The sequence below is a fragment of the Boleophthalmus pectinirostris genome, unplaced genomic scaffold (genome assembly GCF_026225935.1).
Source record: "Boleophthalmus pectinirostris isolate CB_2022bp ecotype Guang Dong unplaced genomic scaffold, ASM2622593v1 HiC_scaffold_12, whole genome shotgun sequence".
NCBI lineage: Eukaryota > Metazoa > Chordata > Actinopteri > Gobiiformes > Gobiidae > Boleophthalmus > Boleophthalmus pectinirostris.
Window position 1 is genome coordinate 6,663,259 of NW_026571018.1, and position 16,649 is coordinate 6,679,907.

The window sequence follows — 16,649 nt, forward strand, 5'->3', positions numbered from 1 at the left end:
GGCGACCCCGCTCACAGTCAGAATGAAGCTTTTTCTAGATATATTTAAGCAGTAAAACCCCTTGTAATGGAAAAGATAAAGCTGTCATTTGGAATTTATTTATTTTTTAAGTGCTACAGTATGTGATTTTAATCCAGCTGTTGTTCGATGACTAGTACATTTGAATTGTGCAAACTCTTGTGCAAATTTAAGCCAAAAATTGTGAATTTATTGAGAAATTGTCTGATTCGAAATGGTACAAAACTTAACTTGAACGCTTTTTTCTTTGGAAATGCTGTTGCTTTGTCTGAAATGTTTCACAGTATGGCATTAAACCTTTCTACCTATCTTCACGGAGACCAAACCAGACCAAGTTACAGGTCAGATCTGTGGAGAGGCGACCCCGCTCACAGTCAGAACGTCAAAATCAAGTTAAAATCGCAGTTTTTCTAGGTATTTTTGAACTATAAAACCACTTGTAATTGCACACTGTGGAACATTCCAGGCACAGCAATGACATCTCCATGGAAACAAGCAGATGACGGACCCCAAAACCAAAAGTTACATGATGCATCTTCGACATACAAGCTTATTTTATTGATGCAAACACCAGAAAACATGAAGAATTTAAAGTACATCTCATATTCGTTTTATCACATTTTGTTGTTGTTGATTTGTTGTTTATTTACAGTTTCACCTTTCATCTTTTTAAAGCGAAATTGCGTTCGTATGGATGAGTCAATACAGTAGACTGATGACATAACGTAATGCAACATGTTCGTGACATTTCCCAAGGCTGTTTTTTTTTTCAATCACCCCAAACACGCCAAAGCAAAAACACAAAACCTCAAGGAATTCCCAGTCAAATTTGTCCATTTATTCTGCACTATTTAGTAAAGCTTTAACCACGTTTAAGCAAATCCGTTCTACAAAATCGACTTCTCAGAGCTTTAACCATGTCGTAGTTGTTTCCCCTTCTCGTTGTTGTTGTATTTGGAGCCATTCCCGTGTGTTTGAGTCATACTTTTAGGCGCCATATTGCAGATTAATCCACCGGTGCACGCCCACGGTGACGTACTTACTCCGTTCTCGGGTTTTATTTTCTTAATCTGTGATAGACTTCGGAATTGGCGGCGTTTCGTAGTCATTTTGGCGTAAATAAAGAAAAAAATCAGACTCTTTGTTGTGATGATGTTGCCTATGTTCCCTCATTTCTAAGGTCTTTTTCTTTTCTTTCTTTCTTTCTAAAATTAGGCCCCGTGTTCCCAAATTTCCTTTATCGTCAATTTGCATCAGATTTTATCCTCATTTCTCCCAATTTGGTCGTCAATTACAACCGACGTATTCTCCAGTTGATTACAGATGTAATGCAGAGGTCGTGGTGCGAAGGATCCTAGGTTGAAAGGACTCTAAAAACAAAAAATTACTTGATTTAGAGTTTAATTTTGAGAAAAATCGTAGAAATGAGGGAACATAGGGCTGAGGGATAAACGTCATCACAACAAAGAGTCTGATTTTTTTTTTCTTTTTTTGTGCCAAAATGACCACGAGACGCTGCCAAATCCGAAGTCTATCACCGATTTAAGAAAATAAAATCCGAGAACGGAGTAAGTGTTTGAATCATATTTTTAGGCGCCATATTGCAGATTAATCCACCGGTGCACACCCTCGATGACGTACTTACTCTGTTTTCGAACTTTATTTTCTTAATCGGTGATAGACTTCGGATTTGGCAGCGTTTCGTAGTCATTTTGGCGTAAATAAAGAAAAAAATCTGACTCTTTGTGATGATGTTCCCTCATTTCTAAGATCTTCTAAGTTTTTTTTTCTTTCTAAAATTAGGCCCCGTGTTTCCAAATTTCCTTTATCGTCAATTTGCATCAGATTTTATCCTCATTTCTCCCAATTTGGTCATCAGTTACACCCGACGTATTCTGAAGTTGACTACAGATGTAATGCAGAGGTCGTGGTGCGAAGGATCCCAGGTTGAAAGGACTCTACGTCAAGTCATTTTTTGTTTTTAGAGTTTAAGTTTGAGAAAAATCTTAAACATCATCACAACAAAGAGTCAGTTTTTTAATGCATTTGCTCCGAAATGACAGCGAGACGCCGCCAAATCTTACGTGTATCACCGATTTAAGAAAATAAACCCCGAGAACCGAGTAAGTACGTCACCGTGGGCGTGTACCGGTGGATTAACCTCCAGTATGGCGCCTAAAAATACGACTCAAACACGCGGGAATCGCTCCAATACAACAACTAGGTTAAAGCTCTGAGAAGTCGATTTTGTAGAAGAGATTTGCTTAAACGTGCTTAAAGTTTTACTAAGTAACAGAATAAATGGACAAATTTGACTGAGAATTCCATGTTTATGTCGATGTTTTCTGATTTGACACGGAAATCGGCGGACTTGTTTCTTTTATTAAACTATTTAAGCTTAATATTACGATTTAAAAGTGCACAAATGATTACATAATGATCCATAGGTGTCATAGATTGTAACTTTATAGCGGACATAAACACAATAAGTCTTCTTTAAACAACTAACTCACTGAACTGGGACAATATACAAAGGCAGAACAATGTGTACAAAGCGTGTAAAGCGTGATGTTTTGAAAGCTGTCGAGCTCTGGAATGAATGAATTATGCCTTGAATTTTAACTTATATTTTGTCTCTTATATATACAGTAAGTCGTAAGTGAAATTGTACATGCAAACTTGTTCATGCGATGCTTTTCTTTCTTGGAATTCTGTCATTGTTTTATAACAGGGGTCACCAAATGTTTTTTTCTCCGGGGGCCACGTTATCGGTCCTGACTGTGACGGGGGCCGGGGTCGGGTCGGGGCCGTATATAACAGAACTGTACGACAACGATGACGCAGGTTATTCTATGAAAACCGTCACACTTTCTTTACGTATCAGACAAACTGCACGGTCCTTACGCCGAACGAACGTCCACTGTTCTGTGAAAACTTTGCACTCTGCGTCAACTTTTCATACTTTAACACTCGACATTTTGCTGACGTTAACTGCACTACAGAACTGTCACTTTTTGAGCTCGAGATTGTCAGGTGACGAAAATTCTGCGGCAAATGTAAATACGTCATGTAATTATTTAAATATAAATACTTCATATAAACATATTTTTTTAATTGAAAGAATCAACAAAATACAAGACGCAGACGTGTTATTATTTGCAAAAAATAGGCCATGACAACTTTTGAGGATTATCGTATTTTGACTGTGGATTATAAGGCACACTGTCATTAAATGGTCTATTTTTTAACTTTTTTCACAAATAAATCGCACCAGACTTTAAACGAAACACAACAGTTGGATGGGTGAGTGGTTTTGTTTGTTTGGTGCGTTCACGGTGACTCTGGGCTTTGTTCAGTTGTGGCGTGTAGGGAGGGTGCTGTCTGGGACCAACGGATTGTCGGCGTGTTCGCAGTGACTCAGTTGTTCAGTCGTGTCTAGAAGTGGCACGTTGCGCTCACTTTTTCGGCGTGGAGTGATGAATGTGGCTGCGGGTGTTTTTCGTTGCGTGGTCGCTGTCTACTCCGTGCGTGTTTGCGTGCGCTGGAGAATAGGTTGGGTGTAATTGATGACCAAATTGGAAGAAATGGGGATAAAATCTGATGCAAATTGAAGATACAAGAAATTTGGGAACACAGGGTTTAATTTTGGAAAGAGAAAAAAACAACAACTTAGAACTGAGGGAACATAGGGCTGAGGGTGGTGCGGCTTTGTAGTTTACTGAAGTCGTACTGGGATACCCGAGTGGATTCGTGTATAGGGCGCTCTGGATTGCGTTGCGCACGGTCATTTTTTGATGGGGTTATAGGCTTAAGAGCGTGTCTAATAGCCCGGAAAATACGGTACTTCCTAGGGCCAGTTCAAGTGGTGAGCGGCAGAGGGGCTGGGGGACCGATCAAAGGGGCGTGGAGAGCCGAAATTGGCCCGCGGGCCTTAGTTTGATGATCCCTGTTTTATAGGATTAGGTGTTTTAAGCGCTTTTTACTTCAGCCTAAACCTGTTCGCTCGTGATCCATGGGGTCGTAGTCTTTGTTTTGGTTTGTTTTGTTCTGTAAAGCTGCAAAATGAGCGAATAAAATAAAAACTAAATAAAAACCGGTTGCTATGTAAAACTGAACTTACATTTATACACGCAAGTTTTATTACGTGTAGCAACAAGTGTATGTCTTTATGTGTCTTTCTCTTTTTACCACCTCCCTGTGTCTGTTTCTCTGTTGGTTTCTGCACACCTCTTCTCCTTCTTACCTCTTCCTCTCCCTCCCTCCCTCCCTCCATTCCTGGCCACTATACTCCCCGCTTCCCTCTCTCTCTGTGATAGGAATACTGAGTGCGACGCTATTTAATTTTAGGGTGTCTGCTGCCCGTGCCCGCTGCTCTGCGCGTGAAAACACAAAAAAACCCCAGCGTTCCTATTTGTTTAAGTGACAATGACAACATCCATATTTTTCTCCCCTTTCATTCCCGGCCGCCGTTCTCGCCCATAACGTGCTCGGCGGCGATTTGTATGCGTTCCCAACAGCCACGGACGCTACACAAATTGTCTGAGCCAGTCTACAGTCAATACGGCGCTCATTTTAAAGAACAATGCCAGCGCGCCCGGCCTGTTTACCATTCTCATAGCGTGTCCGTGTGTGTCTGATTTGAAAACCCGCCAGCTTAACCTTGAGATAGCCAGTTTGTAAATGCAGCCGAATTCACCCGGCAATTTGGCAGGATTGTTGACATGTGTGGGAAGCTGGTGTGCCGGGGTTGTGAAAAGTATCGAAAATCTGATATTAATCGAGGCTAAAACCAGGATCGAAACTAGACAATCATTTGAGGAATTAATGCTTACAAAAAGTCACATTCACAAAGCAAAAATGAACCTTTCTTAAAGCTTAAAACTCTTATTTTCTGATCTATGTTCTAATGTTGTTTCCTGGTCAAAAACAGACCTAGAGTTGTTTTGTTTCATCCACAAATCCTGCATTTTTAGGCTGTGTTCTTCTCTGAAAAACATTGAAAACACTCTGTTCCACCTTGTGATATCATGTGGCAAAACAACAAGTGCTCTGTATTTTTATCCGTTTTATTTATTTATTTAAAGCAAGGACAGTTCCACAAAAAAAACATTAATCTCGCATAGAAAAGATGCTCCGTGCAAGATTTAGCTACAAGCTTTTAAACTCCATACACCTTCACTAGAATAATTTGGATATTTTCAGCGCTGAAAGTACAAATCTCTACTGAACTAAAGCCGAAATCAGGTTTTAACTTGAAAACAACCACGTCGTGACATCACAAGGTGGAACAGAGCATTTTGAGAGATTTTTGGAGATATATACAGCGGCGTCTCGTGGTCATTTAGGAGCAAATAAAGGAAAAAAATCGGACTCTTGTTGGCTTGTTGTGATGACGTTTATCCCTCAGCCCTATGTTCCCTCATTTCTAAGTTTTGTTTTGTTTTTTTCTTTCCAAAATTAAACCCCGTGTTCCCACATTTCCTTTATCGTCAAGTTTGCATCAGATTTTATCCCCATTTCTTCCAATTTGGTCGTCAATTACACCCAGACTACAGATATAATGTAGAGGTCATGGTGCAAAGGACTCTAGGTTGAAATGACTCTGAATCATCCCTTTTAAATGTGATACGAAAATAAAAATGATTTGACTTAGAGGTTGACTTTGAGAAAAATCTCAGACATAAGGGAACATAGGGCTGTGGGAACATAGGAGACATACACAGACGAATAATAAAGAGCTACTCAAACCAGAGGCGGCGCTACCATTAGGCAAAAGTAGGCGGCTGCCCGGGGCCCCAAACCCTAGAGGGGCCCCCAACTAATTTGACCTCAGTGCCACAAATCGCCAAGGCCTCAATCTAAATCCAATCCAACTTTATTTGTATAGCACATTTTATAAACAAAACAAAACAGTTTCCAAACTGCTTCACATAGCAATTTAAAACGTTTTACTTAAAAAACACCCAGCAGAATTATGTTTCAACCATAAGGAAACTAATAGAATAAATAAAATAATCATAAAATCAATGAACAAAAATAATAAAATTAAAAATTTTATTAAAATTAAAATAGATAAAAACAATAAATAATAAATAAAATAAAATAAATAAATAAAGGGGGCCTCAGAGCAATTTAAATTTTCTCTCAATATGATATTGAATGAGAAAAATGAGAGAAAAATATTATATACACTACATATGATTTTTATTAAACAAAAATTGTACTAGCAAAAGGTTATTTAGTAGGCGACTGAACTAATACGACAAGTTTCCAATCCACCATAATTCAAATAAAGAATAATGAGGAAAAACAGACAATAAATATATTATAAAAACAAATATGGTGCATTATAGTGAGAGCCCCAAACTTAAGCTGACCTGGGGCCCCCAAATTGCTAACTCCACCACTGACCCAAACACAAATCCAGATCTGTTTTTGAGGACATAACATTCTAACATAACTAAAAATGAGTAAATTTAGCAATTTTATGACCTTTAAGAATAATCTTGAGCTGTATCAGAACAAGTATAAGAGCACACAGACTAGTACACGTCTGCTTGGTAATATAAAAGAAAGTACTATTATGTAATGTTGTCAAAATACAGTCTTTTTTTTATTCTCATCGTTGTATAGGAATTGTTACTGAGTATCGAGTCAGTTCAGGTTTCAGATTTCAGTATCATGCCATTGCTGCTCAGGTGGAGTTTGCTGTTTAACTGTAGATTTGTTGACCTGGTTTATGGTTCATTTCTCCGTCTCTACTGGGCCTATCCACATGAAACCACAACTGGCACAAACCCAAATGAACAAAAGGGAAATGCCTTTTTCACAATAGCTTCAGAAACTAGGGCCATTATTCAACCCCAAAGACGTAATTGTTGTCAGCCGTGAGATTAATATGGTAAATTTCAGCAGCCAATCCCGAAAAAATAATGAGAAGGTTCAGCTTTGGTGTGTTGTAAATTTGGATATTTCTTTCAAAAATAGTGAATCTCTCGTACAGTTTTAGTGTATGTGTGTATAGTATTTACACATAAGATTTAGGCAACTTTTGGTACTAATAAATAGGGTGTAACGATAATATATCATGATATCGTCTCTCAATAATATCGTGGGCCGTCACAATATATCGAATCATAAGTTTCTTTGCTTAAATTCATGTTACGGTGCAGCAATAGCTTAAAAAAAACAGTGGGAACTACATCGACCATGATCCTTTGCTCCATTTTGGTGCAAACTGCGTTAAGAAATAGCAGTTCTAAGCACTTTTAAGTCTTATTTTTTCAAGTTTTGTCAAGGGATTTTAAGAGAAAAAAGTGGCATATTCACAATTTTGTTAGCCTCCAAAAAATATCACAATAAATCTGTACGGTGAGATGAATATTGTGAAAATATAGTGAAAATATTGTGAAAATTTGTACCATGAGATTTGGATATTGTTACATCCCTACTAATAAAAGACATTTTAAAAGTTAATTACAGAAGTAGCATTAGTTTAAAATAACAACTGTACTCAATGAAAACCTAGGTTCAAGATGTACTTTTGTGGAGAATTATAAACTTGCGTTCTTACTTATAGAACAGTTAAACTGATGTAGACATTACATAAAGAAACTTATTGAAAGTAAGTTGTCATAAATTAGCTTTGTGAGTTAGAAAAACATTGGAAATCATGTTGACAGCTCACACAAATATGGGTTTAAATAGAATAAAATGGCTTTCGATTCATAGATGTCAAGCCTGAACAGCTGTATTGTTGCTTTTGTTTATCTGTGCATCAGAATTCACCGGTGCGATTCTCCTTCTTCCCGCAGGTCCTGAGTCTTGTTTACACGCGAGCGAGGAGCACTGCTGAGCGGGAGCAAAGCGCAGCCTCATGAGTGGGCCCCGATCGCTCCCACCAGAGACACCCCTACCGCTCCGACTGCCAGCTCCGCGCCATGGACTTAACTAAAATGGGCACCATCCAGCTCCAGAACCCCAACCACCCCACCTCCCTGCTGCACAAGGCCAACCAGATGCGCCTGGCGGGGACACTGTGCGACGTGGTCATCATGGTGGACACCCAGGAGTTCCACGCCCACCGCACCGTGCTCGCGTGCACCAGCAAGATGTTCGAGATCCTCTTCCACCGCAGCAGCCAGCACTACACCCTGGACTTTCTATCGCCAAAGACCTTCCAGCAGATCCTCGAGTATGCCTACACTGCCACGCTCCAAGCCAAGGTGGAGGACTTGGACGACCTCCTGTACGCCGCCGAGATACTGGAGATCGAGTATCTGGAGGAGCAGTGCCTCAAGATTCTCGAGACCATCCAGTCATCGGACGAGAACGACGTGGAGGTCAGCGTCAACGATGATGACGAAGAGCGCAAAGGCCACAAGAATTCCCGAAAGCATTCCGCCGATAGCCACTTTCAGCACGTGTCCGCCATGTCCGGGATGGTCGACCAGAGCCCGTCGGTGTCCACATCCTTCGGGGTTTCGGCGCTGAGTCCGACCAAAGCCGCCGTGGACAGCCTGATGAGCATCGGACAGTCCCTCCTCCAGCAGGGCTTCACCTCCGAGCAGATCCTGCACGCCACCAACTCGCACCACCACCACCTCATGCCCGAGATCAAGACGGAGATGATGCAGGTGGACATGGGCGGCAACGGACACGGCAGCCCGCACCACACGGAGGCCAGCAACGGCGAGCGTAGCGGCGAAGACCGGAACCGCGACGGACCGGGAACGCCAACGAGGAGCAGCGTCATCACCAGCGCCCGGGAGCTGCACTATGTCCGAGACGACGGGATGGGCGACCAGCCGGTGGAGGTCGGCCAGATGGGGTTGGAAGCCATGGCGGGGATGACCGAGAAGCACCTGGCGCAATTCTACTCGCTGCCCACCAATCACAAGGCGGAGGCGGTGATGTCGATGCCCGTTTCCATGGCGTCGGCGCTGCCCATGTCCCCGGCGCTGGCGATGTCCATGGACTTCAGCGCGTACGGGGGACTGCTGCCGCCCAGCTTCATCCAGAGGGAGTTCTTCAACAAGCTGGGCGAGCTGGCGGTGGGCATGAAGCAGGAGGCGCGCAATCAACACGAGAGGTGCAACGTTTGCGGCGCCGAACTGCCAGACAACGAGGCCGTGGAGCAGCACAGGTAGGACCAATATTTACTTTGCTTTTCTTCCGTTCACCCTCCTTATTTATTTTGCGTTTGCATTTTTATGCCCTAACTCTCAAACATTTCCCAAACTTGAAGTGCAACGTTGTTTTCATTTCCACCACAGTACACAATCACCATTTCACCTATTTAAATATATTCTTTGGACAATATAAACGTAAAGGTGCACTGTGTAACATTTCTGGTGCATGATCCAACATCTGCTGCTTTAATTAATAAGTTTAATGCCGTGCGGTGGAACATTCCAGGCAACGCACTAACCTCTCTAAAGAGCAGTGGTTCTCGACCTTGTCCAGTCGTGACGCCCATAGTAACAAGCACTCGCAGTCACAAAAAGTAAACTCCCCACAAAATGTATGATTTTATTTCAAGATATCGGCTGATGAATTTGTTACTTAAAAAAGGAATTATTTACAACTGACCTTTGCATTTGGCTCTTTTAAAAAAATACTCCTTTCATGTAAATGTGTACGCAATTTGGTACACCTGAAATAATTCAAATTCTGTACAGACAAGCAGGTGGTAGAGGTTACATGGTGCACCTTTTAACTATGTCGGGGGAGGAAAATATCTCTCTCTCTCTCTATATATATATATATATACCTTCCATGACCAATTTTCCAGAGTTTTCCCACAGTTTACTTTTTTTTTTTATATATATCTTGACATATCTTAAAATAAACTGATGAAAAATCATAACAAACTAAATGACAGTAGCAGCAGCAGTAGTAGTAGTAGTAGTAGTAGTAGTAGTAGTAATAGCAGCAGAAGTAGTAGTAGTAGTAGTAATAGCAGCAGAAGTAGTAGTAGTAGTAGTAATAGCAGCAGCAGTAGTAGTGCTTTAGGAGTAGTAGTAGGTGTATTAGTGGTAGTAGTTTAAGAATAGGGGCAGTAGTAGTAGTAGTAGTAGTAATGGTTTAGGAATAGTAGGGGTAGTAGGAGGAGGAGTAGTATGAGTAGTAGTAGGGGTAGTAATACTAGTAGTAGTAGTAGTGGTAGGGGTAATAGTTATTGTAGCAGTAATAGTAGTGGTAGTAGCAGTAGGAGCAATAATAGTAGGAGGAGTGGGAGTAGGAGTTGTAGTAGTAGTAGTAGGGGCAGTAGTAGGTGTAGTAGTAGCAGTAGTAGTAGTAGTCGAAGGGGTAGTAGTCATGGGGTAGTAATAGTAGTCGTAGGGGTAGTAGTAGTAGTTGTAGTATTCATATGGGTAGTAGTCACCGTAGTAGTAGTCGTCGTTGTAGTAGTAGCAGTAGTACAAAAATGGACTTCATTCATATTTCATATACAGTTTTATTGTAATATTTTGATACTTTGCAGCTGGTGTCATTGACATTCTCTGGGTGTGTGCCGCTAACTGTAGGCACTGCTCCGTCTGAGGCTTTATTAGACTTTAATCTGTGCTTTATTTTAACACAATCTCACCATAAACCCTGGAAAAAACAAGTTAAAATGACTTAAATCAGGAACATTCTACTTTATTTGAGTAGAATAGACTAGGATCTTAAAACTTTTTTGCCAGTGTTTGGTAATGTGTGCATTGTGTCGCCATGGTAACGCTTCAACAATCCCCCCATTAGCGATCGCCTACAGGTAGAACACCCCCAGCGCGACTTCACTGCGAAAAATATCAATTGTCAATGTGTCAAAACAACAACAACAACAACAGGCCGAGGCGCGTACACACTTAACACTTGTTTGTTTACGTTCACGACCTCGCGGCGCTAATATTTCTCATCTCAAATGGTTATCACGGCCCACGGGGAGAATAAGCTCGCTGCTATGTGTAAAATGTAAATAATTCTGGCAGATCCAACGCGAGTGTCTGGCAACCTCCGTCTCATCCCGTAATAGCAACACCCAGGTGACTGCGTATAAGCCACTGTCTGAGGCAATTAGCCACAGTTTGCGAGGTAGAAGAAGCAGCTCGCGAGTACTTACCAAAGCAGCGCTCTTTTATCCAGGACAGCCCCACTTGTGCTGTAACCGCCGCTGGGAGATATGGATGTCACTGGAGGATGGCTCTTTTTTGTGCTTTTTCAAGTCTAAATTTGGGCTAAGTGAAGTTATGACTTGTCAAAGCTGAAAGTGTGAAGCGAGGATAATGTGCCCCAAACCAGGATCCCTCCATTTTGTTATATTGCTAATTTGTCATGTTTTGGTTTACTTTTGTCATTTAAGACTAGTTTGGTTTTGTACTTGCTAAAACGAAGTCTAGATTTGGGTTAAAACGAAGTCTAATTTTCGGTTTAAATGAAGTGTGAATTTTGGTTTAAACGAAGTGTGAGTTTTGGTCAAAAGAAGTCTGGATTTGGGTTAAAACGAGGTCTAGATTTGAGTTAAAACGAGGTCTAGATTTGAGTTAAAACGAGGTCTAGATTTGGGTTAGACAAAACAAAGTGTAGATTTGGGTGAAAACAAAGTGTAGATTTGGGTGAAAACAAAGTGTAGATTTGGGTTAAAACCAAGTCTGAATCTGGGTTAAAACCAAGTCTGAATCTGGGTTAAAACCAAGTCTGAATCTGGGTTAAAACCAAGTCTGAATCTGGGTTAAAACCAAGTCTGAATCTGGGTTAAAACCAAGTCTGAATCTGGGTTAAAACCAAGTCTGAATCTGGGTTAAAACCAAGTCTGAATCTGGGTTAAAACCAAGTCTGAATCTGGGTTAAAACCAAGTCTGAATCTGGGTTAAAACCAAGTCTGAATCTGGGTTAAAACCAAGTCTGAATCTGGGTTAAAACCGTCTAAAATTGATTTTAAAAGTCTAAGTTTAAAATTCAGAAGTTGGGACCATGTCATTGTTTTTGCAAGTCTCAAGTAAGTCTCAAGTCTTTAGCCTCAAGTCTGAATCAAGTCCCAAATCAAATACAGGCAAGTCCAAGTCAAGTCTCGAGTCAAGTCCAAGTCATTTGCTTTGAGCTTCAAGTCATTTCAAGTCTTTAAACCAAAGTATCTTAGGTTTTTGCAATTTATATAAAATGTACACTTCACTGCACTTAAAAAGTCATGGTATATTTATATATGAGTATTTATAAAGATTTGTAGAAATGGTAATTTTTCCTTTTTAAATGTCTTGACAAGATCTTTGTGTGAATCATTTCGGTCAGAACAGAAAGAATTCAGATTTTCAGTACTAAATAACAGTTATTTTGTCATGTCATCTGCACTGAAATGGAAGGATCATGTTCTATGTAGTTCCCTCTGTTTTACTGTATTGTACTGTATATTACTGTAGTATATTTGATGATACTGTATTACAGTACTTCAGTTACATCCAAAGTAACAAATAGAGAAGTGGGCGCGATATGTTCTAGTTTGTTCCTGTAAAACTGAAAAACAAAAAAATTGAAAAAACAAAAGCATTTTCTAAAAAAAACATCTATATATTTTTTAGGAGAAGCATCAAGTCACTGACCTTCAAGTCTAAGTCGAGTCCCAAATCTTGGTCCATTTTATCAAGTCAAGTCTCAAGTCCTAAAAATAGTGACTCAGGTCTGACTCGAGTCCATGTCATGACTAAATTTGGGCTTAATTAAGCTGAGTGAGAACCCAAGATAATACAAATCAAAATAATACATTTTTTGTACATTGCTCATTTCTTTGTCATGTTTTTGTTTACTTTCGCCATTTAAGAGTAGTTCGTTTTTATACTTGTTAAAACTACGTCTAAATTTGCGCAAAATGCATTTTAATACGTCAAAGCTGAGAGTTTGAACCCAATAAGTTCCAATCCAGGAAACTTCCATTTTGCTTGTTTCCTTGTCATGTTTTTGTTTACTTTTCATGCTTCTTTGGATTATTTTGTTGTTTTGTTTGTTACTACGAGTTCTTCCAAGTTTTATCCTTGTTCTTTGTCACGTTTTTTTATTTTCAATCACATTTTAAACCACTTTCACTTTGATCAGAGTCATCATAACGTTTAAACTGGAAAAAACACCAAATTATAATCGAATCAGAAATGAAATAATATTTAAATCGCGCATCATTTTTTGTTAAAGTGAGTCAAACATTTGTGATTTCTGGACATATTTTGGCCTTTTTAGTTTTTACTTCTTTGCCCGAATCGCCGTTTGCAGTTCATTTGGAGATTCTTAACTAGCACCCCCACATTTTAATCCTCGTAAGTGTCACAAAATCTCGTTCTTTGTCGATCGCAGAAAGCGCCGCGCTCCTGGTGAGACCGGTGTCCTTGGAGTTTTTTGTTTTTTTTTCAATTTTCTTTTCTTTTTCGGTAGCGACTGGTGCTGTGTTTGTCAAGGAGGTTGCATTGTGCGCACTTCAAACCGAGCCTTGAGCGTGAGTGCTTATTAAGAAAATCAGTTCAATATTTTGTAAATGTGCCACTATGAGCTCATTTTAAGGGCCCATTTGTTCGGATTTCACGGCGAGTCGGGAGGAGAAGACGGGAGGGGACGCAGCCAAAACAATAAAACAACAAAACCGTCTGGAAATAAAGTGAACTGAACGGCGTTTTTAAAAGAGCAGGATCTGATTTTTACAGTTTTAAAAAAGCAACAAGTTCATTTTAAACATTTCGCAGACGTCCAAAGTTACTCCTTATGCATTCTGAGCAGAGTTTCGTCTACTATCTATAATGCTAATGCGCACTTCCTGATTACCAGATAGCAAAGTGCTTTAGAATGAGATGCAAACAGGACGCGGTGGACTTATTTTGACCTCGAGAGCTGCTTATACACTTATGCACACTTAGTTTTCATAAAAATGCATAGAGGTGTAGGGTCTGTTACCATGGAGATGCTGTTGCTTTGCCTGGAAAGTTCCACAGTATGGCATATCTAGTTTAATTATTCATTCAGTTGAAGTTGTTTTTATTGCTCAAAAAATTATAATAATAATAATTTGTAAACCTGGCATCATGGTGGTAACGTGGAACATTTTGAGCAAAACGGTAAGATCGCCATGGAGACATTAAAGTCGAGGAGAGGAGTTTGTGTTTATACTCTGCTCATGACTGGTTCAGTCCCGGTTTAGACCTGGTTTAGTCCTGTTTCAATCCTGTTTCAGTCCTGGTTTATTCCTGGTTCAGCCTTGGTTTAGATCTGGTTCAGTCCCTTTTCAGTCCTTTTTCATTCTTTCTTTAGTCCTGGTCAAGTCCTGGTCCAGTCCTGGTCCAGTCATCATTGAGTCCTAGTCCAGTCCTGGTTCAATCCTGGTTTAGTCCTGGTCCAGTCCTGGTTTAGTCCTGGTTTAGCCCTGGTTCAGTTTTTGTTTAGTCCTCATCCAGTCCTGGTTCAGTCCTGGTTCAGTCTTTATTTAGTCCCGGTCCAGTCCTGGTCCAGTCCTGGTTCAGTCCTAGTTTAGTCCTGGTTCAGTCTTCGTTTAGTCCTGGTCCATTCCTGGTCCAGCCCTGGTTCAGCCTTGGTTTAGATCTGGTTCAGTCCTTTTTCATTCTTTCTTTAGTCCTGGTTTAGCCCTGGTCCAGTCGTCATTGAGTCCTAGTCCAGTCCTGGTTCAATCCTGGTTCAGTCCTGGTTTAGCCCTAGTTTAGACTTGGTTTAGTCCTGGTCCAGTCCTGGTTTAGTCCTGGTTTAGCCCTGGTTCAGTTTTTGTTTAGTCCTCATCCAGTCCTGGTTCAATCCTGGTTCAGCCCTGCTTTAGCCCTGCTTTAGTCCTGCTTTAGTCCTGCTTTAGTCCTGCTTTAGTCCTGCTTTAGTCCTGCTTTAGTCCTGGTTCAGTCCTGGTTCACTCCTGGTGTTTGTGGCTCTCAGGTTTTCCTCTTTCTTCTCCTTTTTCCCGGTTACGTCTCTGGATAACCGTCCCTGATTGTCCTCCACCAGATCCTCTCCTCACCAACTCCTAAAAACGCACCATTTTCCTGAATGTCCCTCCCTGCTCTTCGCCCCCATCACTCCTGTTATCGGCCAAAACGTAATAGAAGCCAAAAAAAAAAAAAAAAAAATCTCAAAAAATCAAACACGAGTAACAGTTCTGAATCCACCTTTCATACCAAAACAAAGTCTCATCATGTCTAAAGTGGATCTCGTGAAAAGTCTGGCATGTGAAATTCGGTTGCCACTGTTTCAAGAGTTATTTCGTCAAGTCGCTCAAGCTGGGAAATGGTGTATCAAAGGAGATTTCCAAGCCGCCCGGCGCATTGATCTCGCCGCGCTGCGCCCCTGGCATACTAATGGGTTAATTTGGACGGGCTGATAGGCAGACACGGCGCAGTTTAATATTGGGCGCGTGTAAGGCCCCCGCCCGCCCGCCTACCCAGAGTGCCGCGCTGGAACCAAACATTGCATCACTGCTGTCTGCTCCGCCGTCAAAGCACATGAAAAGATACGAGCCGCGAGTGATCAGGGTTCCCACGCACGCACGCAGTCTGGAAGAGCGAGAATATAGTCCGCGTGTGAGGTGCCCAGTCATGGGAAAGTCATGGAAAAAAAAAAAAAAATGTTAGAATTCAATTTGTAGGGTTCAGATCAGGATGGGGGAATTAAAGCGGTAAAGACGGGTTGGACTAAAACGCGGTTAAGGTCGTTAAATTTAAGATTTTACAACCAAAAAAGTGAATTAAAGTGTTATTCTTCATCCGAGTTTGGGGATGTTTTAGGTTTAAAATTGTGTTGAGTTTAGTCCTGGTTCAGTCCTGGTTCAGTCCTGGTCAGTATTGGTTTAGTCCTGGTCCAGTCCTGGTCCAGTCCTGGTCCAGTCCTGGTCCAGTCCTGGTCCAGTCCTGGTTTAGACCTGGTTTAGACCTGGTTTAGACCTGGTTTAGACCTGGTCCAGTCCTGGTTTAGTCTTGGTTTAGTCTTGGTTTAGACCTGGTTTAGTCTTGGTTTAGACCTGGTTTAGTCCTGGTTTAGACCTGGTCCAGTCCTGATCCAGTCCTGATCCAGTCCTGGTTTAGTCCTGATCCAGTCCTGGTTTAGACCTGGTCCAGTCCTGGTCCAGTCCTGGTTTAGACCTGGTTTAGACCTGGTTTAGACCTGGTTTAGACCTGGTTTAGACCTGGTCCAGTCCTGATCCAGTCCTGGTCCAGTCCTGGTCCAGTCCTGGTTTAGTCCTGGTTTAGTCCTGGTTTAGAGTCCTTGGTTTAGTCTTGGTTTAGTCTTGGTTTAGTCTTGGTTTAGTCCTGGTTTAGTCCTGGTTTAGACCTGGTCCAGTCCTGATCCAGTCCTGATCCAGTCCTGATCCAGTCTTGGTTTAGTCCTGATCCAGTCTTGGTTTAGTCCTGATCCAGTCTTGGTTTAGTCCTGATCCAGTCTTGGTTTAGTCCTGATAGTCTGTTTAGTCCTGGTTTAGTCCTGATCCAGTCTTGGTTTAGTCCTGATCCAGTCCTGGTTTAGTCCTGATCCAGTCCTGGTTTAGTCCTGATCCAGTCCTGGTTTAGTCCTGATCCAGTCCTGATTTAGTCCTGATTTGTGGACTTAACTTTTCTGTGAGGATTTGTCCAGTAAAACCTCAAAATCTGGATTTATTCTTTGTGAAAAAAGCAGACTGT

The 16,649-nt window shown here is 41.2% G+C and overlaps 1 protein-coding gene across 2 annotated transcripts in view; it reads left to right on the forward strand.

Moving 5' to 3' along the window:
- The window catches only part of zbtb16a (zinc finger and BTB domain containing 16a), a 436,887-nt gene that overhangs the window by 5,576 nt on the left and 414,662 nt on the right, over positions 1–16,649 (forward strand). For both annotated transcript variants that reach the window (XM_020917836.2, XM_020917837.2), the window contains exon 2: positions 7,833–9,163. In XM_020917836.2, coding sequence (XP_020773495.1) covers positions 7,959–9,163 — 1,205 coding nt within the window. In that variant the 5' untranslated portion in view covers positions 7,833–7,958. The remainder of the gene's footprint in view (positions 1–7,832; positions 9,164–16,649) is intronic.